We start from the raw sequence: 27,623 nt of genomic DNA on the forward strand, positions 1-27,623 counted from the left end.
ATGGAACTGATCCCAAACTTTTCCATGGAAACCTGGGTTCTCCTGGAAATCAGCCTGGTTCTCCTTTATCTGTGAGTAACTATCACAGTTTCTATCCTCTTCAAACCTCCCATTTCTGTGACTAGAGGGTTTACTGATATGATTTGATTTAGAGGATGAACTTTGGAGTGAGTCTCAGTTTGAACCTAGATTAATCAACCAGAAGAGTTCAGTAGATGCAGATTACAAACAACTGGACACCTTCTGAAAAGTGATGCATGCTCTGCAAACTTTCAGAATTCTGGAGGTAAAGAGGAGTCTTCACAAGTTTCTGTGTCATTGTTTATCTTTTGTGTTTTATGTGAACTACAAGAGATGTGTAGGAGGCTTGTCTCCTGTGGAACAGGTGGTTCCTGCTCCTCCTCCCCATGTCCCTGCACCATTTGTAAAATGCACCAAGTTTACCCCAGGTGCTACCATAGGCTCAGACTCAGTTCTTCCCTCTGTTCTCTTCCTTTTCCCTGAAATAGCCCTCCTTCCAAAAACTCAATTACTCCACCTTGCAGTATGCAACTACTGCTGAATTATGAAAGTATTGAGCAAAGACCTGGGAGAAATTTTGAACTTTTATTCCTTTAGTTAGCTTCAGTGTAAAGATTTTTTTCCTCCTTGATATGAAACCTAATGGCAGCTTCAGGAGACAGAAGTTAAAAAGCCAATTTTGTATTTTAAACATTTTCCCATGATATTCCAGTGCAGGAGCATGAATAAAACCATCTAGTAGAAGAATTTCTTTAAATAGTGGGATTTCTGGTCTAAGATTGTGGCTCAGTGGTAGAGAGCTCCTCTGGCATGTGGGAGGCACTGGGTTTGCTCCTCAGCATCACATAAAAATAAATAAGTAAAATAAAGGTATTGTGTCTGCCTACAACTAAAAAAAATATTTAAAATAGTGGGAATCCTGGTTTCATGAAGCAAGTGAAGAGAGCAGATATTTCTGATGAAGGGTAGAAGACATTGCCCCAAGGAGAGCTTTGACTTCTATCTTAAATCCACTTTTACAAGATTAGGCATTCATAATGATGTGAAAATAGAAAATATAAACCTGGTTGTGTAACAATTGAAGTAAAGGATAATATTCAGGCTTTTGTTGCATCTATTTTCCCTTCAGTGGCATTTTAAAATTAATGTAAATGTTTTAATTTCTTTCTTTCAATAGTACAATTTTTTTGAGGTAAGTTCCTCATGTTCCTTTTGAAGGTCAAAATAGGACTCTTGGATTCTGTATTTGTGAAAACCAACCTGATTAAAAAGGACCTCACCTCTTTTGAACAATTGAATAAATATTAATCTAATATATACATCCATGACATAGATTGCACATGTCTTTAAATATACCTGCCCAGGTATATTTAAATATACTAACTCAACAGTTTCCCATACACCAGTGTTCTTAATCTCTTACAGCAGATGAGTAAGACAGAATGTGAACCAGGGATGCAATAAAAGGCATCCACATATGAGTTTTGAAAAAGTGGGAGAATATTCCTCTCTGTTCAGAGAAGAAGGCCCAGAGTAGAGACGGCCCCCACTGGAGGCCACTAGAGGGGCCAACGTAATGGTATCAAGTCATCTTCATGAACTGACACCAGGGAGTAAAGTGACCTGGAAGAAATCTAGGCTGAATTACTCTTTTCAAGCTCATGGTTGGGGACTTATATCAGATATTCACTGTAGCATTGGGAGCCTAATGATGGAATTAGCTACTTTGAGCTAATTATTATGACTTTTGGAGTTTCTCAGGGAATGTGAGAGAGATGATGAGCAGATGTAATCAGGAGCATTGGAGTTTTTGTTGTTATTTAGGGCCTACATGTTATCTGCCTGGCTTCACTGTTCCCATTTTTGATCAGTGACTCATGAGCCACTATATACACACAGTCACAATCCCTTGACCTGGATTTCTCTTCCACTTTTAGATATGGGACCTATTCACATGGATATTTTAAGAAGCTGGGAATTCCAGGGCCAACACCTCTTCTTTTTTGGGGAACTATTCTTAATTATCACCAGGTGAGTGCCATTTGAGCTCCCTGTTTTGCCTCTTATGGTTGCAAACATCTGCTTAGTAACATCAGTAGAAATTCAGCTCTGTGAGGGAAGTTTTAAAAGTTCTAAGCTTCAGAAACTGTGTGAGGGCCCCATCCAAAGCACAGTCAGTTTTACCCTGGGGCTCTGTTTACAACTCCTCCTGGCCTCAGGTTCACTTCTGTTGATAAGCTCAGGACTCTGGCACATCCACACTGTAAGCTGTGGACTTTATGTTCAGCAGACTGTGAGCATTCTCAAAGAGTTTTCATTTTTCTCAGTGCAGATTCTAGGAAGACACACTCAAACCTCTGGGATGCTTTATTTTCACAGTTAAAATATTACAAATGAAACTTAGCATGAGGAAGATTGATTGCTTAGTTTCAATGATGAAAACTCAGAGCCAATGTCTACCTATCTGTGTCCTATGTGCAGAGAGATAGCATCTTCCCTTTTCCAAGTTGAGCTCCAATTCAGATAGGCAAGTCCATAGTGACTCTCTATGTTACTTACTTACTCAAAAAGATGATTGTGATAACATAAATCTCCTAGGCTAGAAGAGGTTCCTGGTGCCTTTACTCTCTAATTCTACCAGAATTCTAGTGAAAACATGCGATAAATTAAAATGATACTCAACGAGAAGATAAAAGATCATTCAAAGCCCTGGGAAACACTCATTTTCCCTCAGCATGGGTTTCCTCATTTGCCCATGGAGGTGATCATTCAGAAGGTCCCAGTATTTCTGAGACAACACAAGAAGAAGAAGTACTGCAGAAGAGAAGGATGTCATATTCATAGACAAGGGTAATTGGTTGAGTATAAATAATACTTAGAGAAAATTCAAGTGACTTTACATATTTCATTTCAAACATTGCATATTTTCTCTTTTCTCCTCAGAAGCCTCTGAGTAAGAGCTTCTCTGTAACCAACTGTTAGGAACCACAAGCCTGATTTCATGGGATTTGGGTCATTTGATGCAATGTCAGTACATTTATAATAATAATGGAATTTCATATTGTTCTTCTTCCCAGGGTTTGATTAATTTTGACACAAAATGTTATAAAAAGTATGGAAAAACATGGGGGTAAGTATTCTGAAAATTTCTCTTTGGAAGACTTGTTATGATGTGGTGCCCCAATGCGTGAGGACAACTTCAGCCCAGAGCTTTTGGGATGCAACCCTCTATGCTGCACAATCCTTGGAGGCTTGTCCTGCCAAGGGTCATGAATGTCACCAGGAGTCTGGGTCTACACTCTGACTTAGGTTGAGCATGTTGCATGTTTTCGCTTTTCTCCTGCTTTTGATGACCCAGAGACTCCATCCTTACTTTGTATCCAATGTCCTATATTCCCCATTTTTATTTCTTTTTGACCCTTTTAGCTGAATCAAATGTATTATTTAAGAACTTTTTTTTTAAATCATGGGCTTAAAAATCTATGGCATCATCTCTTTCCTCCATTGATTTCCTTTTAATTTAAAGACAAAATTCCCTTATTTAAATTTCAGATTTAATGGATGCTTTTGAGCAAAAGACTGGGAGATACTGGAAAGCAGATGGGAAACCATTTCTGCTCATCTTTTTTTTAATTTCCTTTACTTTCTTTCTTCTTTTTATTTGTCATCATTATTGTTGCTCATATGCTATTTTTAAGTTTTCAGCATTGACTTTTCAATGAAGTAGACCCAAGCATTTCTTTCTCTCCCTCATCCATTATGTTAAGACCAGACATAGGATGTAGTTACACCACTTAGTTCTGTGGTGGATTCATGGGGTTTACATTAGAGGGTGGCCTTAGCTACTTGTAAAAACTATTCCCTTCAGAGCTGGTGGGAGTTTGGTGAGAGCCATAGAAGAGGTGTAATCATTTTGCTCTACACTAAAAATAGTGGTAGAAGACATTGACTCTTCTCCATCTTCTCTCTTCAATCTCCCAAAAGCCACAGGGTTAGCTAGAGTGTTCTGCTCAGTTGACATGCTCATAGATACAATGTGATCCAAGGACACAACGTGCCCCACTGGATCTCCAAAGCCCCCATTTCAGCTACCACTTGAAAAACTTAGTAATTATAAAAGTCAATTATCTGCCTTAATTTTTTTCTTCACTAACCTAATAGCCTTTTGAATAATCCAATATTTTGTGATGTAAAATGTTATATAGACTATGGGCTGAGGCTGGCTCTCAGTGGCAGGGCCCTTGCCTATATCATGTGTGAGACACTGGGTTTGATCCTCAGCACCACATAAAAATAAACAAATATGAGCATTCTGTCCACCTACAATTACAATAAATAAATAAATAAGTTATGGAAATTAATGTAGGCAATTCTTTTGTATTCACCATCTAGATTTAAGAAGTGTTCCAATGCTATTTCTAATTATGATCTCTTAGAAGATGTATTTTTTTCTATGTACTGTAGACAAGGCAAGTAGAATAGGTAACATCAGGATCAAAGTCTGAATTTCTGCTGCAGAATCTGGCCTGTTAGATTTAACCAGCCCTATTTTTCTAACACAGCCTATATGATGGTCGACAGCCTTTTTTGGTTATTACGGACCCAAGCATTATCAAAACAGTGCTCATCAAGGAATGTTATTCTGCCTTCACTAACAGGCGGGTAAGCATTCACTTTTCAACATTAATAACATCTATTTAGTTATTTTTAAGTTTTTAATTTATTCTTTTCAGTTATACATTACACTGGAATGTATTTTGACATATTATACATACATAAAGTACAACTTCCAAAGCCTGTGTTTGTACATAATGTGGAGTTTCTCTGATTGTGTATTCATATATGAACATACGAAAGTTATGTCTGATTCATTCTACAGTCTTTCCTATTCCCATCCTCTCACCCTTTTTTTTTTGTTCCTCTTTGTCTAATCCAAAGTAATATTTATTTATTAACTCAATTTTTATTCTGAGATATTTATAATTTCAGAGGGCATTCTTAGCCAAAAAAAAAAATTACCAGGTAGTTCCATGTATAATCTGTTTTACCCAATGATAATTTCTTACATGACTATAAATTTATTAAGTTCCTTTTTCTATACTAACAGGAAATTGATACAATGTAGACTTTTTAATTTAATTTTTCCTGTTTTGTGTACCTATATATATGAGTGTGCAGCTCTGTGCAAATGTATCACATGCCTACAATTTGTGTAGATAAATTTAGATTGTGTTTTTAATGTGTTTTCACAAATTCTTTATTAACCTCAGAAATATGCCTGGTTTCTTGAGTGCTAACTACATTGGACAAAGATTGCACCTATAAATAGGGAAAATCCAATCTGTATTTCTTTCATTTATTTGTTTTTATTTTCCTCTGATATTAGCTGGGAGTTCCAGTGTGAGGTTGAATAAGAGCCAGAGGAGTGAATATTTTTTTGAAGGATATAGACTTTAATCTTCCAAAGTTTACCCTAATTTTAGATGAGGCTGATGTGTATGTGTGTGGATTCCCATACAATCTCTATCTTCACTTTTTAAAAACTTTAGGTGCTGGGTTTAGCTTAGTTGGTAGAGTGCTTGCCTTGCAGGCACAAAGTCTGGGGTTCAATCCCCAGCATCACAAAAATATTTTTAAAAACTTTGATTAATGTATGACATTTGTGCATGATAATAGGATTTGTTGCTATGTTCAATACACACATATATTCCACTCTGCCCAAATCCAGCCTCTATTTACATCCCAACATGTCCAAATCACTAATATACACTCAGATGAACGTTTTTACTTGTCTTTCTATATGTGGCTGAGCAGACATTGTTGAATTATTCCTGATGCTTGGGAGAAAGCATTCAGTTTGCAACCAGGAAGTGTATTGTTAGCTGAAAGTGGATTTTTTAAGAATCTCCTTATCAAGTTGAAGAAGCTTCTTTCTGTTCCTAATCTCCTAAATTTTTATAGTGAATGAGTTCTGGAAACATACATTTTGGGGGTGGGGTACTGGGGATTGGACTTAGAGGCATTCTACCATTGAGCCACATCCCTGCTCCTATGTTGTATTTTATTTAGAGACAGAGTCTCACTGAATTGCTTAGCACCTCACTGTTGCTGAGGCTGGCTTTTACTTTGTGATTATCCTGTCTTATACTCCTGAGCTGCTGGGATTACAGATATGCACCACTGTGCCCAGCTGGAAGCATACATTTTAATTAAAAATATATTTTAGATCATAGAAGTAAATTTCAAGGGTTTTGCTTTGGTGGGCAAGCACCTAGGTGAAAATCAGAATTATCTTCCTTTCTCCTTCTGCCCTTGTAAAAAATATTGGAAGAACTTCCATTAATAACTTGTTTTTTTCTGTATTACACTTATATTTCAATCCTTTAAATTTCAAATATTTGTATTTTTAAAATTATCATATCTAACCACCCCCTTTTCAAGATGCTTATGCTGTAAATGCATGTAAAGACAGAACTGTTCTTAGGTAACCTACAGTTGACCAAGGACACCTGGTATCTGTCACCAACTGATTTCTGCTCTGCACAGCCCTGGGGGTTGTACTAGGTTTTCTTAGGTATTCTTTATGTCTATTCCCCTAGAAAAAGCTTTCAACAGAGTGAAAATTTCTCATCTAAACAAAGGTTGGAATATAAAGTCCAAAAACAGTGTGATGTCCCTGGGTGTCTCTTCCAAACTCACAGGAGGTTAGGCACTTGGAATAAATACTATTGAGTGTCTGGCATAGGGCTAGCTACCTAGTAGGCAGTCACTAAACATTTTTTTTTACATAAATGATGCTTGTTTAACAAACTTTTGCATCTGTGGAGAACTCCACATTTATATAGGACAAAATCTTCTTTCCTTTGGACTTTAGAATTTTGGTCCAGTGGTATTTATGAAAAAAGCCATCTCTTTGTCTGAGGATGAAGAGTGGAAGAGAATAAGAACACTTCTGTCTCCAACCTTCACCAGTGGAAAACTCAAGGAGGTAATAAAATAGGAGGGCTTTTCATTGGAAACTTAAAGAATAAATTTGGGGATGGGTAGAAAGTGAGATAGATAGTAGTTTCTTTCCAAGGGATAGTCCTCTGAATTTGAACTTTCTAAAAATGTTCTTTTGCCTTTATGTTTTAGAAGATAAGTAGAAAAATTCATTATAAATGTCTCATACTTCTTCATCCTTGGAAAAGCATAGCCTTGGGCACTGAATCTCCTCACTTAACTATGGAAAATCTTGTGTTTTGTGCATAGATGTTCCCCATCATTAACCAGTATGGAGATGTGTTGGTGAAAAATATGAGACTGGAATCAGAGAAGGGCAAGTTTATCAACTTGAAAGAGTAAGTAGCAGGGCATCTCTGGAATTTCAAGCTCCAACAGGAGCCCCTCCAACTGCCTGACACAGAACTGAATTCCAACTGTTGAGCTAGTGCAATGAGCAGACAAAGCAAGAGTTTGGAGTCACAACTCCGACTATTCATCCAAGAAGGAACTGCTCCCAGGAGGAGAGAGGGCAGCTGGGGGAGAAAAGATCTCTTCCTATCTGCCAAGGTTTATTTCGCTGCTATTTATGACTTTGAATATACTAGAAGAAAAAATACTGTCAAGGTCAAGGTCACCTTTTTTGAGTCAGTACCTCCACTCTTGTCCTGCTGAAGCTCAGTTTGTATACAACTATCTATCATCCTCATTCTACTTTTGCTACTGTAGTGTGTCTGATTATGGAACTTTTCCCTGTGTGGGTGAACTTCTTGAGTTCAGAGGTGAGTCTAACTCAACTCACTGCCCCCATCACTCTTGACACAAAGGAAATATTTTATTTGCAACACATAAAGCCCTCATAGTCAGTTTGAAGGGATCATGGACTCATCTGATAGTCCATCAGATAACTGAGTGTGTGTGGCTCTCTGCTTGTCTTGTCTGAGTACGTGGACTTACTCCTACTTCTTGCTGCATGTGTAGTGGAAGGATTGGAAAGAGGCACTGATTTTACTTTTCCATGTCTTTCTCTATTCAGCATCTTTGGGGCCTACAGCATGGATGTGATCACTGCAACATCATTTGGAGTGAACATCGATTCCCTGAACAACCCACAAGATCCCTTTGTGAAGAAAGTCAAGAAGCTCTTAAAATTTGATTTTTTTAACCCTTTGCTCCTCTCAATAAGTATGTGGACTACCATGCTATTCATTCCTTCTCTCCATTTAAATAAGATCATTATTGTTATGTAATTAACATGTCTTTTAATTTATACACTTAATTTATACAATTAAATGGTCTTCAGTACAAAGATATATGCAGCCATCACTAGTGACCATTTATCAACTCAGAAGCAGGCTACCATTTCATTATCAAACTCTCTATTTTCCAAGTCTAAGCAACCATGAATCTATTTTCTGACTATAGATTTGATGATACTGTGAATTTTCTATTAATGAATTCTACAATATGTGGCTTTGCATGTCTGACTTCTTTCATTTATCATTGTATTTTCAAATTATTCCCTTCTAAGCATGTGTGAGTACTTCATTTCTCTTTTTAAAGAGAGAGAAAAAGAGAGAGAGAATTTTTTAATATGTATTTTTTAATTTTTGATGGACATAACATCTTTATTTTATGTGGTGCTGAGGATCAAACCCAGCGCCCTACGCATGCCAGGCGAGTGCACTACTGCTTGAGCTACAGTCCCAGCCCTTCATTTCTTTTTTAAAAGAAATTGTTTATTTATTTGTTCTAATGAATTATATATGACATCAGAATGCATTTCACTATATAATACACAAATGGAGCACAACTTTTCACTTCTGAACTTGTACATGAAGTAGATTCACAACATTTGTGTCATCATACATTTTCCTAGGGTAATGATGTTCATCTCATTCCACCATCACTCCTACACCCATCCCTTCTCCATTTCCCTTGCCCTATCCAAAGTTCTTTCATTCCTCTGATTACTGTCTCACCTATTATGAATAAGCATCCACTTATGAGTGAAAACCTTTGGCTTTTTGTATTTGGAGATTGGCTTACTTCACTTAGCATGATATTCTCAACTTCATCCATTTATCTGAAAATTCCATGATTTTATTCTCTTTTAATGCTTAATTATATTCCATTGTGTATATGTACCACACTTTCCTTATCCATTCATCTGTTGATGGGCATCTAGGTTGATTCTACAGTTTAGCTATTGTGAATTGAGCTGCTATAAACATTGATGTGGCTGCATCAATGTAGTGTGCTGATTTTAAGTCCTTTGGGTATAAACCAAGAAGAGTGATAGCTGGGTCAAATGGAGGTTCCATTCCAACTTGTCTGAGGAATCTCCATATTGCTTTCCAAAGTTGTTGCACCAAGTTGCAGTACCACCAGCAATATAAGTGTCTTTTCCCCCACATTCTCACCAACATATATTTTTACTTGTTTTCTTCATAACTGCCATTCTTATTGAAGTGGAATGAAATCCTAAAATAGTTTTGATTTCAATTTCTGTAATTACTAGAGATGTTGAATATTTTTTCATATATTTGTTGATCAATTGTAAATCTTCTTCTAAGAAATGTCTGTTCAATTTCTTAGCCTATTTCTAAATAGGGTTATTTGTTGTTATTGTGGGTTTTTTTGGTGTTATGTTTTTTTGAGTTCTTTATATATCCTGGAGATTAATGCTCTATATGATGTGAGTGTTGTAAAAATTTGCTCCCATTCGTTAGGCTCTATCTTCACCTTATTGATTGTTTCTTTTGTTGATAAGAAGCTTTTTAGTTTGAATCCATTCCATTTATTGTTTCTTGTTTTTATTTCTTACACTTTAGGAGTCGTAAGGAAAGTTTGAGCCTACTTTTTCTTCTATTAGGTTCAGGATCCCTAGCCTAATTTCTAGGTCCTTGATTCACTCTGAGTTAAATTTTGTGCACGGTGAGAGATACTTAATTTCGTTTTGCTACATATGGATTTCTAGTTTTTGCATAATAATTTGTTGAAGAGGCTTTTTTTCCAGTGAATGTTTTTGGCACGTTCGCCTAGTATGAGATAACTGTATTTGTGTAGGTTTGTCTCTGTATCTTCTGTTCCATACCATTGGTCTACATGTCTCTTTTGGTGCCAATATGGATTTCCAGTTTTGCCAGCACCATTTGTTGAATAGGCTATTTTCTCTACTGAATGTTTTTGGCACCTTTGTATAGTATAATATAACCATATTAATGTGGGTTTGTCTCTGTGTCCTCTATTCTGTACCATTAGTCTACAAGTCTATTTTGATGCAGATATTATACTGTTCTTGTTACTATAGCTCTGTAGTATAGTGTAAAGTCTGGTATAGTGATGCTTCCTGCTTCACTTTCTTGCTAAGGATTGCTAGCTATTCTGGGTCTCTTATTTTTCCAAATAAATTTTATGATTGCCTTTTCTATTTCTATCAAAAATGCCATTGGGATATTAATAGGGTCGCATTAAATCTGTAAAACACTTTTGGTAGTATGGATTTGCCAGAACTTAATTGAGACTTTTTGCATGTATGTTCATTAAAGATATTGGTCTGGAATTTTCTTTTGTTGATGTGTCTTTGGCTGGTTTTGAAATCAGGGTCTACTGGCCTCATAGAATGAGTTTGGAAGTGTTCCCTTCTTTGCTATTTCATGAAATAATTTGAAGAGTATTAGTAGTAGGTCTTCTTTGAAGGTCTTGTTAGAATCTGTCTGGCTGGGTCTCTTCTTTGTATGTAGGCTTTAGATGGTGTCTTCTATTTCGTAGCTGGAAATTGATCTGTTTATCATGTGTATATTACCTCGATTCAGTTACGTAGGTCATGACTCCAGAAATTTGTTGATGTCTTTGATATTTTCTATTTAATTGGAGTACAAATTTTCAAAATAGTTTCTAATTATCTTATGTATTTTAGATGTGTCCATTATAATATTCCTTTTATTATCACAGATGTTAGTAATTTAAGTTTTTTCTCTATTTATGTGACTAAGGTTTATGAATTTTATTTATTTTTTCAAAGAACCAACTTTTTGATTTGTCAATTTTTTCAATTGTTTCTTTTTTTTCAGTTTTATTGATTTCAGCTCTGATTTTAATTATTTCCTGTCTTGTACTACTTTTGATGTTGATTGTTCTTTTTGGGGGGGTTTTGCAATGTAATGTTAGGTCCTTTATTTATTGACTTTTTCTTCTTTTAACGAATGAACTCCATGCAATGAATCCAAGAGATTTCAATATGTTATAACAGTATTCTCATTTTCCTCTAAGAATTTTTAAATCTCCTCTCTGATGTTTTCTGGTATCTCTTGCTCATTCAGTAGCATATTATTTAGTATCCAGGTAGTTGGAGTAGCTTCTTTTTTCATAATTAATTTCTAATTTCTTTCCATTATTATCTGATGGTATTCAGGGTAGTATCTTTGCTTGTATTTGCCAAGAGTTTTTTTGTGGCATAATATATGGTCTATTTTAGAGAAGGATCCATGTACTGTCAAAGAAGAAAGTGTATTCACTCATTGAAGGATGAAATATTCTCTATATCTCTTAAGTCTAAGCTATTGATTGTATTATTGAGTACTATATTTTCTTGGTTTAGCTTTTGTTTGGGAGATATATCCAGTGGTGAATAAGATGTGTTAAAATCATCCCGTATTATTGTGTTGTTGTCTATTTGACTCTTGAAATTGAGAAGAGTTTGATGAATGTAGATGGCCTTTACATTTGGCCTTTTCATATTATCCCATAATTAATTGTTTGGGGCATAAATATTTATAATTGTTATTTCTTGTTGATGAAGGTCTGGGTTTAGAAATCTAAGAGATCCTAATTGATTTCCTCCTATATGTAATCTGATTCCTTTGTCTTGTGGCTTTTAAATTTCTTTCTTTATTCTGTATGTTAGGCATTTTTATTGTTATTGCCTTAGTGTAGATCTGTCCTGATTTTGTACACTTGGTATCCTATAAGCCTTTTGTATTTGATTTTTCAATTCATTATTCAGGTTTGGAAAAGTTACTGATATTATTTCATAGATAAATTGTTCATTCCTATGTTTTGGAACTCTATGCCTTCTTCTCTCCCAATAATTCTTACATTTGGCCTTTTTGTGTTATCCCATAATTCATGAATGTTCTGCTCATGGTTTCTTACCATCTTCACTGTGTAGTCAACTTTACTTTCAATTTTATATATTTTGTTTTCATTGTCTGAGGTTCTATCTTTCAAGTGATCCAGTCTGTTGGTGATAATTTCTATTGAGTATTTTAATTTGGTTTATTGTTTTCTTCATTTCAAGGATTCTGTTTCCTTTTTTTGGTAGAATCTCTATCTCCTTATTGAAGTAATCTTTTGCTTCCTGTATTTGACTGTGTAGCTCTTTATTTAATTGACATTTTGTTGCCCATGTTTGCTTTCTTTAGTTCACAGAACATTTTAATTACATACATCCTGAATTCCTCTTGGACATCTCTTCTGCTGTGCTGGCCTTTGGTTCTAGTAATGTATCTTGGTTTGTTTGGGGCACTTTCTTCCCTTGTTTTTTTTCATATTGTTTGTCTTTCCCTTTAGCAGTGTAGATCCAAGGTATTACAGTTTTTACCAATAGATTTATAGTGTCCCTGCAGAATTCCATGACCTCTCTTTTCAGGAGGAGATCAATATTAATATATACCAATGAAAACAATATGCAGGCTTAATTAAACCAAATATATTTCATTGAGATGTTTACAGTTTTGTCACAATAGACAGAAATGGTGAGTTTGATTATTATTAACAATATAAACAGTAGGTTACAAAGGGACCTACAGTTTATAATGATGAACAAAGAGAGAAGTGGAGGCGGGTTTAAGATGAGATATTAAGGAGGTAAGAGATGAGGATATAGAGTATTAGATCTTAGGAAACATAAAGGAGGAATCAAAAGATGTTGAATAGTAGCAAGAGAAAAGAGACTTTGAAGAGATAGATAAGTGAGAAGGGGATAGAGAGGGAGAGAGGGAGGAAGAGGCTAGAACAACAAATTATTTTGTCAATATTCTGTTGAGATTTTGCATCCATAATTATAAGACATATCAGTTTGGAGTTCTCCTGTGTTATCTTTGTGTTAATTCTTAAGATTAGGTTAACACGGGCATTTTAGGATCTAATACAGTGTTCACTGTATTCTATATTTAGAAAACAATAGATATTTCTATGAATGTTTTTAAAGAGGTAAAGAATTGGTATTAGTTCTTTCAGTCGTTGGTAGAATTGTCCACGAAACATCTGGACCTGAGCTTAACTTTGTAGAAAAGTTCTTAATTTCTAACTTAGTCTCATCACATGATGTACGTCAATATATATTTTATATTACTTTTTGTGTCAGTTTCTGTTGTTTGTGTCTCTTTAGGAATTCATCAATTTCATGTATGTAATTTATATAATTATTTTGATAATCTTATTGTTACAATATCTTTATATTTCTTTCTATATTTATAATTTCAGTATTTCCCCAGTTTTTATTTTGAATGCTACTAATTGTAGCCTTTCTATTTCTGGGTCAGTGTAGCTATTATTTTGCCAAATTTGTTGGTTTTATTCAAAGAATTACATATGTTTTCATTAATTTCTTCTATTGATTTTATTTTTTATTTGATTAGTTTCCACTTTGATCCTTAATATTTTTTTCTTCTGTTTCCTTTAAGTTTAATTTGTTCTTCTTTTTTATGATTTATTGTGTAAAGTTTGATCATTCATTTGTGATCTTTGTTTTATGTAATAGGTAAGAATTTCCCTCTATACAGTGATGGCTTTTTCTACATTACACAAATTTTACATATTATGCCTCATTTTTTCTTTTCAATACTTTATCTATTTCACTTTATATTTATTCTTTCATCCAGTGTTTATTTAGGTGAATATTGATCAATTTGCCCATACTTTGAGTTTTCTAATTTTCTTTTTAATAATGCCTTCTGGATTCCTCCCAAGGTGTTTGAGAAACACATGCTCTGTTGGTCCCATCCTGACTGCTCTCTCTTGAAGAGCATGATTAACTGCAGCATCAGTCTAAAGCCTAGTTTTATCCAAAGACACGCTATTCCAGTACACGAAGGGAAAAGGGGTCAGAGTTTTCATCTTGCTCCTTTGGTCACTCCACAGAGACAGAAGGGGCCATTGATTATAGTGGTATGGTGCTGGCCCTATATATGACATCCTCTTGATCAGCCAGTGGTCTGGAGCCCAATCAGTGGTCCCAGCAGAAACAGTTCTTCTTTTGAAACCCTTGTGACTTCCACTTTTCTGATTTATAGAAAAGATGTAATTGCTTCAGGTAAATTTTACATTTTTCACTGAAGTGTCCTTAGTTTTTTCTTTTCCCTGCAGAAATCTTTTCATTCCTTACTCAAATTTATGAGGCAATGAATATCTCTAAGTTTCCAAAGGATGTCACAATTTTTTTTTTACTTTTTTTCTTATTGATTGTTCAAAACATTACAGAGCTCAAGACATATCATCTTTCATACATTCGACTCAATTGGGTTTTGAACTCCCCAAATACATAATACAGACTCACTTCTGTTACATACTCACATTTTTACATAATGGCATATTAGTGACTGTTGTATTCTGCTACCTTTCCTATCCCCTACTATCCCCCCTCCCCTCCCCTCCCCTCCTCTCTTCCCTCTCTACCTCCTCTGCTGTTGTTCAATTCTCTCCCCTTTTCCCCCCACTTCCTTGCCCCTCATAACCTCTTATAATTTTGTATATCACTGAAGGTCTCCTACCATTTCCATATGTTTTCCCTTCTCTCTTCCTTTCTCTCCCCCCATTCGTCTTAGTTTACTGTTAGTCTTTTCCTCATGCTCTTCCTTCCTGTTCTATTCTTAGTGGCTCTCTTTATATCAAAGAAGACATTTGACATTTGTTTTTTAGGGCTTGGCTAGCTTCACTTAGCATAATCTGCTCTAATGCCATCCATTTCCCTGCAAATTCTATGATTTTGTCATTTCTTAGTGCTGCATAATACTCCATTGTGTATAGCTGCCACAATTTTTTTATCCACTCATCTATTGAAGGGCATCTGGGTTGGTTCCACAGTCTAGCTATTGTGAATTGTGCTGCTATAATCATTGATGTGGCCGTATCCGTATAGTGTGCTCTTTTAAGGTCCTCAGGGAATAGTCCAAGAAGGGCAATAGCTGGGTCAAATGGTGGATCCATTCCCAGCTTTCCCAGGAATCTCCAAACTGCTTTCCCAATTGGCCTCACCATTTTGCAGTCCCACCAGCAGTGAACAAGTGTGCCCTTTTCCCCACATCCTCGCCAACACTTATTGTTGTTTGACTTCATAATGGCTGCCAATCTTACAGGAGTGAAATGGTATCTTAGGGTGGTTTTGATTTGCATTTCTCTGATTGCTAGAGATGGTGAGCATTTTCTCATGTGCTTGTGGATTGATTGTATGTCCTCCTCTGAGAAGTGTCTGTTCAAGTCCTTGGCCCATTTGTTGATTGGATTATTTGTTATCTTATTGTTTAATTTTTTGAGTTCTTTGTACATTCTGGATATTAGGGCTCTATCTGAGGTGTGAAAGGTAAAAATTTGTTCCCAGGATGTAGGCTCTCTATTTACCTCTTTTACTGTTTCTCTTGCTGAGAAAAAACTTTTTAGTTTAAGTAGGTCCCATTTATTTATTCTTGTTATTAACTCTTGGGCTATGGGCGTTCTATTAAGGAATTTGGAGCCCAACCCCACAATATGCAGATCGTAGCTAACTTTTCCTTCTATCAGACGCAGTGTCTCTGTTTTTATATCTAGCTCCTTGATCCATTTTGAGTTAACTTTTGTGGCTGGTGAGAGAAAGGGATTCAATTTCATTTTGTTGCATATGGATTTCCAATTTTCCCAACACCATTTGTTGAAGATGCTATCCTTCCTCCATTGCATGTTGTTAGCCCCTTTATCAAATATAAGATAGTTGTAACTTTGTGGATTAGTCTCTGTGTCCTCTATTCTGTACCATTGGTCCACCTGCCTGTTTTGGTACCAGTACCATCCTGTTTTTGTTACTATTGCTTTGTAGTACAGTTTGAGCTCTGGTATCGCTATACCTCCAGATTCACACTTCCTGCTTAGAATTGCTTATGCTATTCTGGGTCTTTTGTTTTTCCATATGAATTTCATGATTGCTTTATCTATTTCTACAAGAAATGTCTTTGGGATTCTGATTGGCATCGCATTAAACCTGTAGAGAACTTTGGGTAATATCGCCATTTTGATGATGTTAGTTCTGCCTATCCATGAACAGGGTACATTTTTCCATCTTCTGAGATCTTCTTCTATCTCTCTCTTTAGGGTTCTGTAGTTTTCATTGTATAAATCTTTCACCTCTTTTGTTAGGTTGATTCCCAAGTATCTTATTTTCTTTGAGGATATTGTGAATGGAGTGGTTTTTCTTATTTCCATTTCAGAGGTTTTGTTGCTGATATACAGGAATGCCTTTGATTTGTGCGTGTTGATTTTATATCCTGCCACTTTGCTGAATTCATTTATTAACTCTAGCAGCTTCTTTGTAGATCCTTTTGGGTCTGTTAAGTAAATTATCATGTCATCTGCAAATAGCGATAATTTAATTTCTTCTTTTCCTATTTCTATGCCTTTAATTTCTTTTGTCTGTCTAATTGCTCTGGCTAGTACTTCGAGAACAAAATTGAATAGAAGTGGTGATAGAGGACATCCCTGTCTTGTTGCAGATTTTACAGGGAATGCCTTCAGTTTTTCTCCGTTTAGGATGATGCTAGCCTGAGGTTTAGCATATATAGCTTTTACAATGTTGAGGTAAGTTTCTGATATCCCTAGTTTTTCTAATGTTTTGAACATAAAGTGATGTTGTATTTTGTCAAATGCTTTTTCTGCATCTATCGAGATGATCATATGGTTCTTGTCTTTAAACCTATTGATGTGGTGAATAGCATGTATTGATTTCCGTATATTGAACAAGCCTTGCATCCCAGGGATGAATCCTACTTGATCATGGTGCACAAGTTTTCTGATATGTTTTTGTATTTGATTCGCCAGAATTTTATTGAGAATTTTTGCATCCAAGTTCATTAGAGATATTGGTCTGTAGTTTTCTTTCTTTGAAGTGTCTTTGTCTGGTTTTGGGATCAGGGTGATGTTGGCCTCATGGAATGAATTTGAAAGAGCTCCTTCTTTTTCTATTTCTTGAAATAGTTTGAAAAGTATTGGTATTAGTTCTTCTTTGAAGGTTTTGTAGAACTCCGCTGTATACCCATCAGGTCCAGGGCTTTTCTTGGTTGGTAGTCTTTTGATGGCTTCTTCTATTTCTTCCTTTGGTATTGGTCTATTTAAATTGTGTGTGTCTTCCTGTCTCAATCTGGGCAAATCATATGCCTTAAAAAATTTATCGATATCTTCGCTATCTTCTATTTTATTAAAATATAGGGTTTCAAAATACTTTCTAATTAACTTCTGTATTTCTGTAGTGTCTGTTGTGATATTGCCTTTTTCATCCCGTATATTAGTAATTTGAGTTCTCTCTCTTCTTCTTTTTGTTAGCATAGCTAAGGGCTTGTCTATCTTATTTATTTTTTCAAAGAACCAACTTTTAGTTTTATCAATTTTTTTAATGGTTTTTTTTGTTTCAATTTCGTTTATTTCTGCTCTAATTTTAATTATTTCTTGTCTTCTACTACGATTGCTGTTGTTTTGTTCTTCCTTTTCTAGGTTTTTGAGGTGTAGTGTGAGTTCATTTATTTGTTGGTTATTTCTTTTTTTGATGAAAGAACTCCAGGATATGAATTTCCCTCTTAAAACTGCTTTCATTGTGTCCCATAGATTCTGGTACGTTGTGTCTGTATTATCATTTGACTCTAAGAATTTTTTTATCTCTTCCTTTATGTCTTCTGTAACCCATTGATCCTTCAATAACATATTGTTCATTTTCCATGTGGTGTAGGATTTTTCCTTCCTTTTTTTATCATTGATTTCCAATTTCATTCCATTATGGTCAGATATGGTGCATGGTATTATCTCCACACTTTTATATATACTAAGATTTGCCTTATGGCATAATATATGGTCTATTTTTGAGTAGGATCCATGTGCTGCTGAGAAGAACGTGTATCCACTTGATGATGGTTGGTATATTCTATATATGTCAGTTAGGTCTAGGTTATTGATTGTGCTGTTGAGTTCTATAGTTTCTTTATTCAGTTTTTGTCTAGAGGATCTGTCTAATGGCGAGAGCGGTGTGTTGAAGTCACCCGTAATTATTGTGTTATGGTCTATTTGACTCTTGAACTTGAGGAGCGTTTGTTTTATGTAGATTGTAGCTCCATTGTTTGGTGCATACAAATTGATAATTGTTATGTCTTGTTGGTGGATGGTCCCTTTTAACAGTATATAGTGTCCTTCTTTATCCTTCTTAATTAACTTAGGTTTGAAGTTGATTTTATTTGATATGAGTATGGCCACTCCTGCTTGCTTCCGAGGGCCATGTGAGTGGTATGATTTTTCCCAACCTTTTACCTTCAGCCTGTGTATGTCTTTTCCTATCATATGAGTCTCCTGAAGGCAGCATATTGTTGGATTTGTTTTTTTGATCCAGGTTGCTAGCCTATGTCTCTTGATTGGTGAGTTTAGGCCATTAACATTTAAAGTTACAATTGAGATATGATTTGTACTTCCAGTCATGCTTCTTTATTTATTTATTTTAGTTTGGCTAGTTTTACTTTTTTGGTTTTTTTCCTCCTCCTTTACTGAGATACCTCTTGTTGTTAGTTTTGGGCACTATTTTTCAATTCCTCTTCTTGTAGTATATTGCTCAGAATGCTTTGCAGTGCTGGTTTTCTTGCTGCAAATTCTTTTAGCTTTTGTTTATCGTGAAAGATTTTAATTTCGTTGTCAAATCTGAAGCTCAGTTTTGCTGGATACAGTATTCTTGGTTGAAATCCATTATTTTTCAGTGTTTGAAATACATTGTTCCAGGATCTTCTCGCTTTCAAAGTCTGTGCTTAGAAATCAGTCATTAACCTAATTGGTTTACCCCTGAATGTAATCTGTCTCTTTTCTCTGGTAGCTTTTAATATTCTCTCCTTGTCCTGTATGTTGGCTATCTTCATAATTATGTGTCTTGGAGTTGGTCTATTATAGTTTTGAATGTTTGGGGTCCTGTAGGCTTCCAGAATTTGGCAATCCATTCCATCTTTCATCTCTGGGAAGTTTTCTAAAATTATTTCATTTAATATGCTGTCCATTCCTTTGGTTTGAATCTCTGTGCCTTCTTCTATTCCAATGACTCTCAAATTTGGTTTTTTAATGATATCCCATATCTCTTGAATAGATTGCTCATGGGATTTAAGCATCTTTTCTGTGTTGACTATACTCTTTTCAAGTTGATAAACCTTGTCTTCATTATCTGATGTTCTGACTTCTACTTGATCAAGTCTATTTGTAATATTCTCGTTTGAGTTTTTAATTTGGTTTATAGTTTCCTGCAATTCTAGGATTATAGTTTGTTTCTTTTTTAAGATCTCTATCTCCTGGTAGAGCTCGTTCTTTGCCATTTGAATTTGTTTGTTTAATTCATTTTCAAAATGTATTTTTGTTGCTTGGACTTGCTGTCTCATGTCTTCTCTAATATTCCTTTCCATTTGAGTTAGGTATGCCTTGAGTTCTTTCCCTATCCCTGCTTCTGATGTTTCTATGTCCTCTTGTAGAATTAAGTTGTTTTGCATTGTTTGTACTCCTTTTTTCCCTTGTTTTCTCATGTTGTCAACGTTGCTTTTCATCTCTATTTGATTGTCGTGTTTCTGCTCTCTTCTATAGATTTGTTTTGGTTCTGTATTACTCTGATGCCTCTCCTTAGTGTTTTTAAACTATGCCTGCTGACATGGATTCCACTGTGAAGGAAGATCCGACGTCCGAGCTCCAGTGACGACACTACTTTGCTATGACCGGCCCCAGTTCCTTGCCGGGGTGTCCTGATGAGGTGGTGTGACTGGACTGTCTCTGTTTGATTTCAGCTCCCAGTCGCGGCAGGCAGGCGGTCTCCAGCCGCCCAGTATCACAGGCCGCGGGCGGGTGATCGATCACCTGCGGCCGGGTGTTCTCCTACCGCCCAGCTATGCGGGCAGCGGGTGAACTGTCGCCGGCGTGCCTGCAATTTCCAGCTGCCCAGTCTCGAGGGCCTTGCCTCTAGCCTCCTGGTTTCTCCTGCTAGCCTTCTGTAGCTGCAGGGCAGGCCACACGAATCAGTGGGCCTGGATCTCCAGGGTCCCACAGTTGGCAATTGGGATCCCAGGCACTCTGTCCTTTGGATTTTTCCTGCTTGCCCCTCTCAGAGCTCTAGCTAGACAGGTTTCCTTTTGGCTGCAGATGGGTAGGGGGGGTTGCAGGTCAGGTGCCTCTAGTTCCCCCCTAGTCTTTATGCATGCTCACTCTGATTCTCCCTCCCCCGGCAAGCCTAGGAGAGAATTTATGAGAGTTCCCGATGTATGGGGGATGGGCTGAGTTCCACACACTTGTTTTGTTGTTGAGATCTGTCGGAGAATGGCGGTGGATATTTCAGCTGTTCAAGATGCTGACTGCTGATTGCCTTGGTGGAGTGTCCGCTGTAGGGGATGGGACTGTACCGCTTCCTTCCCCGTCTAAACTCCCGTACTTAGCCCGGGGGTCAGTGTGGGCTTGGCTGGCGGGATTCCACCTGATCGCAGCCGAGCCTCTCCCTGCTTGCTTATTAATGGCTTCCCTGGGGCGCCACGCCTTCTGTAGCCGCAGGGCAGGCCACACGAATCAGTGGGCCTGGATCTCCGGGGTCCCACAGTTGGCGATTGGGATCCCAGGCCCTCTGTCCTTTGGATTTTTCCTGCTTGCCCCTCCCCAGAGCTAGCTAGACAGGTTTCGTTTTGGCTGCAGATGGGTAGGGGGGGTTGCAGGTCCGGTGCCTCTAGTTCCCCCCAGTCTTTATGCAGGCTCACTCTGATTCTCCCTCCCCCAGCAAGCCTAGGAGAGATTTTATGCGAGTTCCTGATGTATGGGGGATGGGCTGAGTGCCACACACCTGTTTTGTTGTTGAGATCTGTTGGAGAATGGCGGTGGATATTTCAGCTGTTCAAGATGCTGACTGCTGATTGCCTTGGTTGAGTGTCCGCTGTGGGGGATGGGACTGTACCGCTTCCTTCCCCGTCTAAAGAAAGCTATAAACAGAATGAAAAAAAGTCGCCTTCAAGAGAAACAACAGGTAAAATCTGGTGGTGGATAGAGGGGAGGTTCATTTTTGATAATTTATTTGCCTATGGGTGTATAACTTCCATACTTCTTTGTATATTTTTAAAAGGTAGATAAAGAAGAACTCTTGGTTGAGAGTAGTAGAAGGTTTCCACTTGGGGAGAATAAAGAATTTAGTATCTGGTAATTGAGAAACAAGAATGAATCAGAGAGGGAACTGAATTAGAGTAACATATATTCCATGCTTTTAAAATTATGTCAAAATGGACTCTACTCTCATATAACTAAAAAGAACTAATAAAAAAGACTTAAATAAATACAATTATATATTCCAAATACTGAAAAAATAATGAACCAGAGAGAAATAATTTACAATTAAATAATGGGCATGGTAATTAGTTTGTCAAGGCATAAATATTGCTGATAGAAAAAGTCCCAACTGCTCTAAAAAGGAGTTCTTGTACATTGTTGAATATATTTGTAAATTAGGATAGCCTTTATGGAAAACTGTCTGGAGGGCCTTCAGAAATCAAATACAGACCCACTGTATAATCCAGCAATCTCACTACTAAGTGTATAACCACAGGAAATGAAATCTGCTCTCCCATGTTTATTGCAACACTATGTTAAAATTGTTTTATCATATTCATTTTCCTCAATAGATACAATTTCAACATAATTATTTTTCCTGGTGCTTTAATTTTATCAGATTTTATATGGTCAAGAATCATTGCATTTTCAAACCTCTCACTTTACAAACTCTCCACAGAATGCATCCTCAGGATAGCTGGCACTGTTTGGCCCCTCCAAAGTTTGTAGATGGATGCTTTTCTTTCCTAATGACTTAGGAAACTCCAGCTGGACTTTTGTACTTGAAGAAGTCATAGCCTCAGAAGGGAAGATAAGTTCTGCACTCTTAATTTTTTTCTGACTTTATAACTGATCTTGTATCTTTGAAATCTCTATTTTTCTATCATCAGGTGGATTTTCTTCAGCTTATGATAAATTCTCAGAATTCCAAAGATGTGGAGTCTAATAAAGGTAAACAAGGTTGCTATCTCATCTACTGATGGAGAAACTCAGAGTGAAGGATTGTTCTGGAAATGTGCAGGAGATTTTCCAGGAAGAAGAGTATTTCTACCAAGTTGCAGAAAGTGCATGATTGGATATCATATACAGTAGCCTGAGGAACTTTCTAGAGAAGCAAACCCAGAGCCATGTTCAATGTTGAAGCTGATTTAAACAAGTATTTCTTTTACCAGCATAGTATTTTTATTCAACTTATTTTCTTATTGTTTTTATTTTGATGCTAAATTCTCCCATATTTGCCACTGGAATCCCTTTCATGTAGGCTTCTGAGTCTTCTATTATTATTGTCACCTTTTAAGTGATTGTTTTAAAAGTAGCTTCTGTTTATTCTGGCCACAGGAATATTGAGCTGAAAACACAAAGGTTCTTCATGTAGTCTTGAATACCCTGCTTCACTCCTAATATACACCACCAGAGAGTTATATTTATCAAAGTTAAGGAACCTGTGTTGACACACTAATATCATTCACAGTCCACAGATTTTCTTAGGGTTTGCTCTTTGTCTTGTACATTATATGACATGTATCCATATTATACTAGCAGACAGTGTATTCTGTGCCCTTTTCATTTATTTTCTAAGTATTTTCTTGCTTTCTAATTTAAGATATTCTAGGTTTCTGCTCTATTTCTTCTGACAGGTTTGTTTTTTTTTCCAATTAATTGAATTTAGAAATCATAATCTGTGATAATCTTGTGAATTTTTGCTTTTAGATACTCTCAGTAGACAAGATTATTAACATGAAATACTTCTACATAGAACAGTGGAAATAAATATTTCTGTATCTACTCACATCCAGTAATATAAACTATTTTTCTCTCTCCTTCAAAATTTTTTTCTTAATTTATTGCTTATTTCTGTAATACACAAATACTCCCTTTGCAATTCTAATTGGAGGTACCTAGTGCCTTGACAACCATCTGAAAACAGTCTTGAATGTTGAGTAATTAATTCTAAAGATGAACACTTGTATTACTACAGCCTGACAGTATACATATTTTTTAAAAAGATATTTTTAATTTTTAGTTGTAGGTTCACACAATGCTTTTATTTTATTTTTATGTGGTGCTGAGAACAAAACCCAGTGCCTCATGTGTGCTAAGTGAGTGTTCTACCACTGAGCTACACCCCCAGACCCAGTGTACATATTTTATGTTCACATTTACATATCATCTATCTAACTATCATATATATATATATATATATATATATATATATATATATATATATATATATCCATCCATCCATTTATCCTGAATGTATCTACCAAGTTCTATTCAGGTTTCTAATGTAAAGAAAGCAGTCTATAGTTTAACTCTGTAATGAAATAGCCACCAAACACATGTGCCTACTTAGCACTTGACATGTGGCTAGTGCCACTGAAGTATGTTGATTTTTAATTAATTAAAATCTAAACTCCCACAGGTGGCTGGGAGCTATGAATGCCAACATTCGAGCTCCAAATCTTGACTTTTATTTGGTGCAGTAGAGAGGGTTACCAGGAATTGAACTCAGGGAAACTCAACCACTGAGCCACATCCCCAGCCCTACTTTTTTTTTATATAGTGACAGGGTTTCACTGAGTTGCATAGTGCCCTGCTGTTGCTGAGGTTGGTTTTAACTCATGATTCTCTTGCCTCAGCCTCCTGCAGAGATTACTGGTGTGTGCCGCTGCACCTGGCCTGAACCTTGACTTTATAGTCCTGTTTCATAAGGTTCATACTCACTGGAATAAAAGATTTGATAATTAAATGTTCTCATGACATCATCATAGAAAATCATAATCAGTAAATCTGAACTCTGTAGACCATTCAAACACTCGTTTTATGTATTCTTTTTATCTTGAATTGCATGTTTGGCAAAGAGACCATGTTTATTTCAGGGCCCAGGTGTCTAAAAGTCCATGTTGATCATACTGTGTATCTTAGACAGAAATGGTATCTCTTGAAATTACCTATCTTTGGTGGTGCTGAGAATGGCACAGTTAGTAGCCAAGTTCAAGAGTGGTGTAGACCTCAGGAAAACTGGATTTAAAAAAGTTTTCCTTTGTTTCCCCTATTGGATAGACATGAGAGTGAAAACCACTCTGCGAATGACCCTGAATTGCTTTTCCATGGTCCTGCCTAGTGATCTCTGGGTTTTTATGGGATTTCTCTTCATCTGAACCATGATGTTGTGATTTTCTAGATTTACCTAAATTGTGGATTTACCTAAATTGTGTTTTCTCTTCCGTTAGTCCTGTCTGATCTGGAGCTTGTGGCTCAATCAATTATTTTCATTTTTGCTGGCTATGAGAGCACTAGCAGTTTTTTCCCCTTCATTTTGTATGAACTGGCCACCCATCCTGATGCCCAGACAAAACTGCAGCAGGAGATTGATGCGGCTTTCCCCAATAAGGTGAGAAGATTGTACCTGGAGAGAGAGGAGAGAGGTGGAGCCTCAACAAGACTCCCTCCTTTTCACTTCCTAGGAGGCTTCATCCAAAATATAGTCACTGATTCTTTTCACCAGCTTTATTGGAAAGGTTCTGAAGAGAAAAATGAAAAGGAAAACAGAGTATTGAGGGGAAAATGCTATTCTCAAAACTACAAGGAATTTTGAAAAGAGTGTAATTTCAGTAGTACCCATTACCAGTTACAATGATGATACCTAGGAAGTGTAAGCATGTGTCACTCAAGTGTCCAGATCATTGGATCTGATGAACTGTGGCAAGAGCTCCTGCCTGGCTGTCTGCTAAGTGAGCCTGGGCTTGCTCAGCAGGCCAACTATGCTGTGCTCCACACATCTTCACACTCTAGTCATATATTAGAGAGAAGCAGCCAAGGGATGAGTCAGGTTTTCTGGCTCCTGAGACAAACACTTTACTTCTACCTTGTGTCCTCTCCAATGTCACATCAGGCATTAGCTACGTGTTGTGCCTGCTGTCCTCACACCTCTTCCTAAACAAGGAGTCTATCATATATGAAGACACATAGTTTCTGGGGCTGGCATAGCTGGTTTGGCAGTGAAGTAGGCACAAAGCCTCTTCTTCAGAGCTCACAATGAAGCCCTGAAGAACAACCAGGAGACTGGTCCAGAAACAGAGGTTGGGGCTGAGAGTGGTTTTCTGTCCTCCTTAGAATGTTCTCTGAAACTGAAATTGTGTGACATCGTGCCATCGAATCTTAGCCTTCTTTTGGTGGTATTAGGGTGGAAGTTACCAGTTTCTCCCAACATTTTTTACATAATGTAGTGTTATCTCTAAGTGTATATATATATATATATATATATATATATATATATATATATATATTCAAAGCAGGATTATTAGAAAAAACAGGTGCATAATGGGTTATTTTCTCTTTTCTATGTTCTTTTTTCCTGAAATAGGCATGTGACTTTTCTAGAGAAAGGTAACAGAGACTTTCACATTATTTTGCCTAAGTGTAACTGTCATATTCTATTAGTTAATTTTTCTTTCATAAGAAAAAGTAGTACATGATGATTCTGAGGATATTATACACTGAATTTGGGATTGTCCCAAAGGTCCCTTATGTATATGGTTGTCAAATGGACATGATTGTTATTATAATGCTTAGTCAATTGTAAGCACTACTCTCCTTCACCATTCTGTTATTCCAGGGACCTTGTAATACTTTAATAAAACTATGTAGATTGAGTTTAAATTTAGTTTTAAACATGCATTTTCAAAATATCTTTTTTTCTCTCTTCAGGCACCTGCTACCTATGATACCGTGGTACAGATGGAGTACCTGGACCTTGTGGTTAATGAAACTCTCAGGTTGTACCCAATTGCTGGCAGACTTGAGAGGGTCTATAAGAAAGATATTGAAATCAATGGAGTGCTCATTAGGAAGGGGACAGTGGTGATGATACCAAGCTTTGTTCTTAATCGAGACCCACAGCACTGGCCAGAGCCTGAGGAGTTCTGCCCTGAAAGGTACAGGGCCTCTGGGAAAGGGAACTGCCCTGTGCTAGGGTTGTCCAAGAATGTCTTTGTATTTCTTATCACAGATGACATACAGGTAGCTATGTAATCATTTTTTTATTGGTTGTTCACAACATTACACAGCTTTTGACATCATATTTCATACATTAGATTGAAGTGGGTTATGAACTCCAAATTTTTACACCAAATGCAAATTGCAGAATCACATCGGTTACACATCCACAATTTTACGTAATGCCCTATTAGTAACTGTTGTATTCTGCTATCTTTCTTATCCCCTACTATCCCCCCGTCCCCTTCCCTCACATCTTCTCTCTCTACCCCATCTACTGTAATGCATCTCGCTCCTTGTTTATTTTCCCATTCCTCTCACAACCTCTTATATGTAATTTTGTATAGCAACGCGGGTCTTCCTTCATTTCCATGCAATTTTACTTTTCTCTTTCTTTTCCTCCCATCTCGTGTCTCTGTATAATGTTAATCTTTTCTTCCTGCTCTTCCTTTCTGCTCTGTTCATAGTTTCTCTCTTAATATCAAAGAAGAGATTTGGTATTTTATTTAGGGATGGGCTAGCTTCACTAAGCATAATCTTCTCTAGTGCCATCAATTTCCCTGGAAATTCCATGATTTTGTCATTTCTTAGTGCTGCATAATACTCCATGGTGTATAAATGCCACATTTTTTTAATCCATTCATCGATTGAAGGGCATCTGGGTTGGTTCCACTGCCTAGCTATTGTGAATTGTTCTGCTATGAACATCGATGTGACAGTATCCCTGTAGTACGCTCTTTTAAGGTCTTCAGAGAATAGTCTCGAGAAGGGCGATAGCTGAGTCAAATGGTGGTTCCATCCCCAGCTTTTCCAGGAATCTCCATACTGCTTTCCAAATTGGCCACATAATTTGCAGTCCCACCAGCAATGTACAAGTGTACCCTTTTCTCCACATCCTCTCCAGCACATATTGTTTTTTGACTTCATAGTGGTTGCCAATCTTACTGGAGTGAGATGGTATCTTAGGGTGGTTTTGATATGCATTTCTCTGACTGCAAGATTTGGTGAGCATTTTTTCATGTACTTGTTGATTGATTGTATATCCTCCTCTGAGAAGTGTCTGTTCAGGTCCTTGGCCCATTGGTTGATTGGGTTATTTATTATCTTATTGTCTAATTTATTGAATTCTTTGTATACTCTGGATATTAGGGTTTTATCTGAAGTGTTAGGAGTATAATTTTACCCCATGATGTAGACTTCTTATTTACCTCTCTTATTGTTTCTCATGCTGAGAAAAAACTATTTAGTTTAAGAAAGTCCCATTTGTTGATTCTTGTTATTAACTCTTTTGC

At 36.7% G+C, this 27,623-nt stretch overlaps 1 protein-coding gene across 1 annotated transcript; it reads left to right on the forward strand.

Annotated features, from left to right (window-relative positions):
• LOC101968508 (cytochrome P450 3A9) lies at positions 1–26,367 on the forward strand. Its single transcript, XM_078022995.1, has 12 exons — positions 1–71; positions 1,959–2,052; positions 3,099–3,151; positions 4,584–4,683; positions 6,896–7,009; positions 7,273–7,361; positions 8,039–8,187; positions 14,374–14,450; positions 21,206–21,256; positions 22,224–22,284; positions 24,567–24,727; positions 26,044–26,367. The coding sequence occupies exons 1-12, from the start codon at positions 1–3 to the stop codon at positions 26,365–26,367; spliced, it is 1,344 nt and encodes a 447-aa protein (XP_077879121.1).
• Positions 26,368–27,623: the final 1,256 nt, after the last annotated feature.

This window comes from Ictidomys tridecemlineatus, chromosome 10, assembly GCF_052094955.1.
Source record: "Ictidomys tridecemlineatus isolate mIctTri1 chromosome 10, mIctTri1.hap1, whole genome shotgun sequence".
NCBI classification, from domain to species: domain Eukaryota; kingdom Metazoa; phylum Chordata; class Mammalia; order Rodentia; family Sciuridae; genus Ictidomys; species Ictidomys tridecemlineatus.

Excerpts from the sequence above, each read along its gene's own strand:
- LOC101968508 (XM_078022995.1), top strand. The coding sequence starts at position 1 with ATGGAACTGATCCCAAACTTTTCCATGGAAACCTGGGTTCTCCTGGAA. Across the intron at positions 2,053-3,098 it reads CTATTCTTAATTATCACCAG|GGTTTGATTAATTTTGACAC; the intron begins GTGAGTGCCATT and ends TCTTCTTCCCAG. Across the intron at positions 24,728-26,043 it reads ATGCGGCTTTCCCCAATAAG|GCACCTGCTACCTATGATAC; the intron begins GTGAGAAGATTG and ends TTCTCTCTTCAG.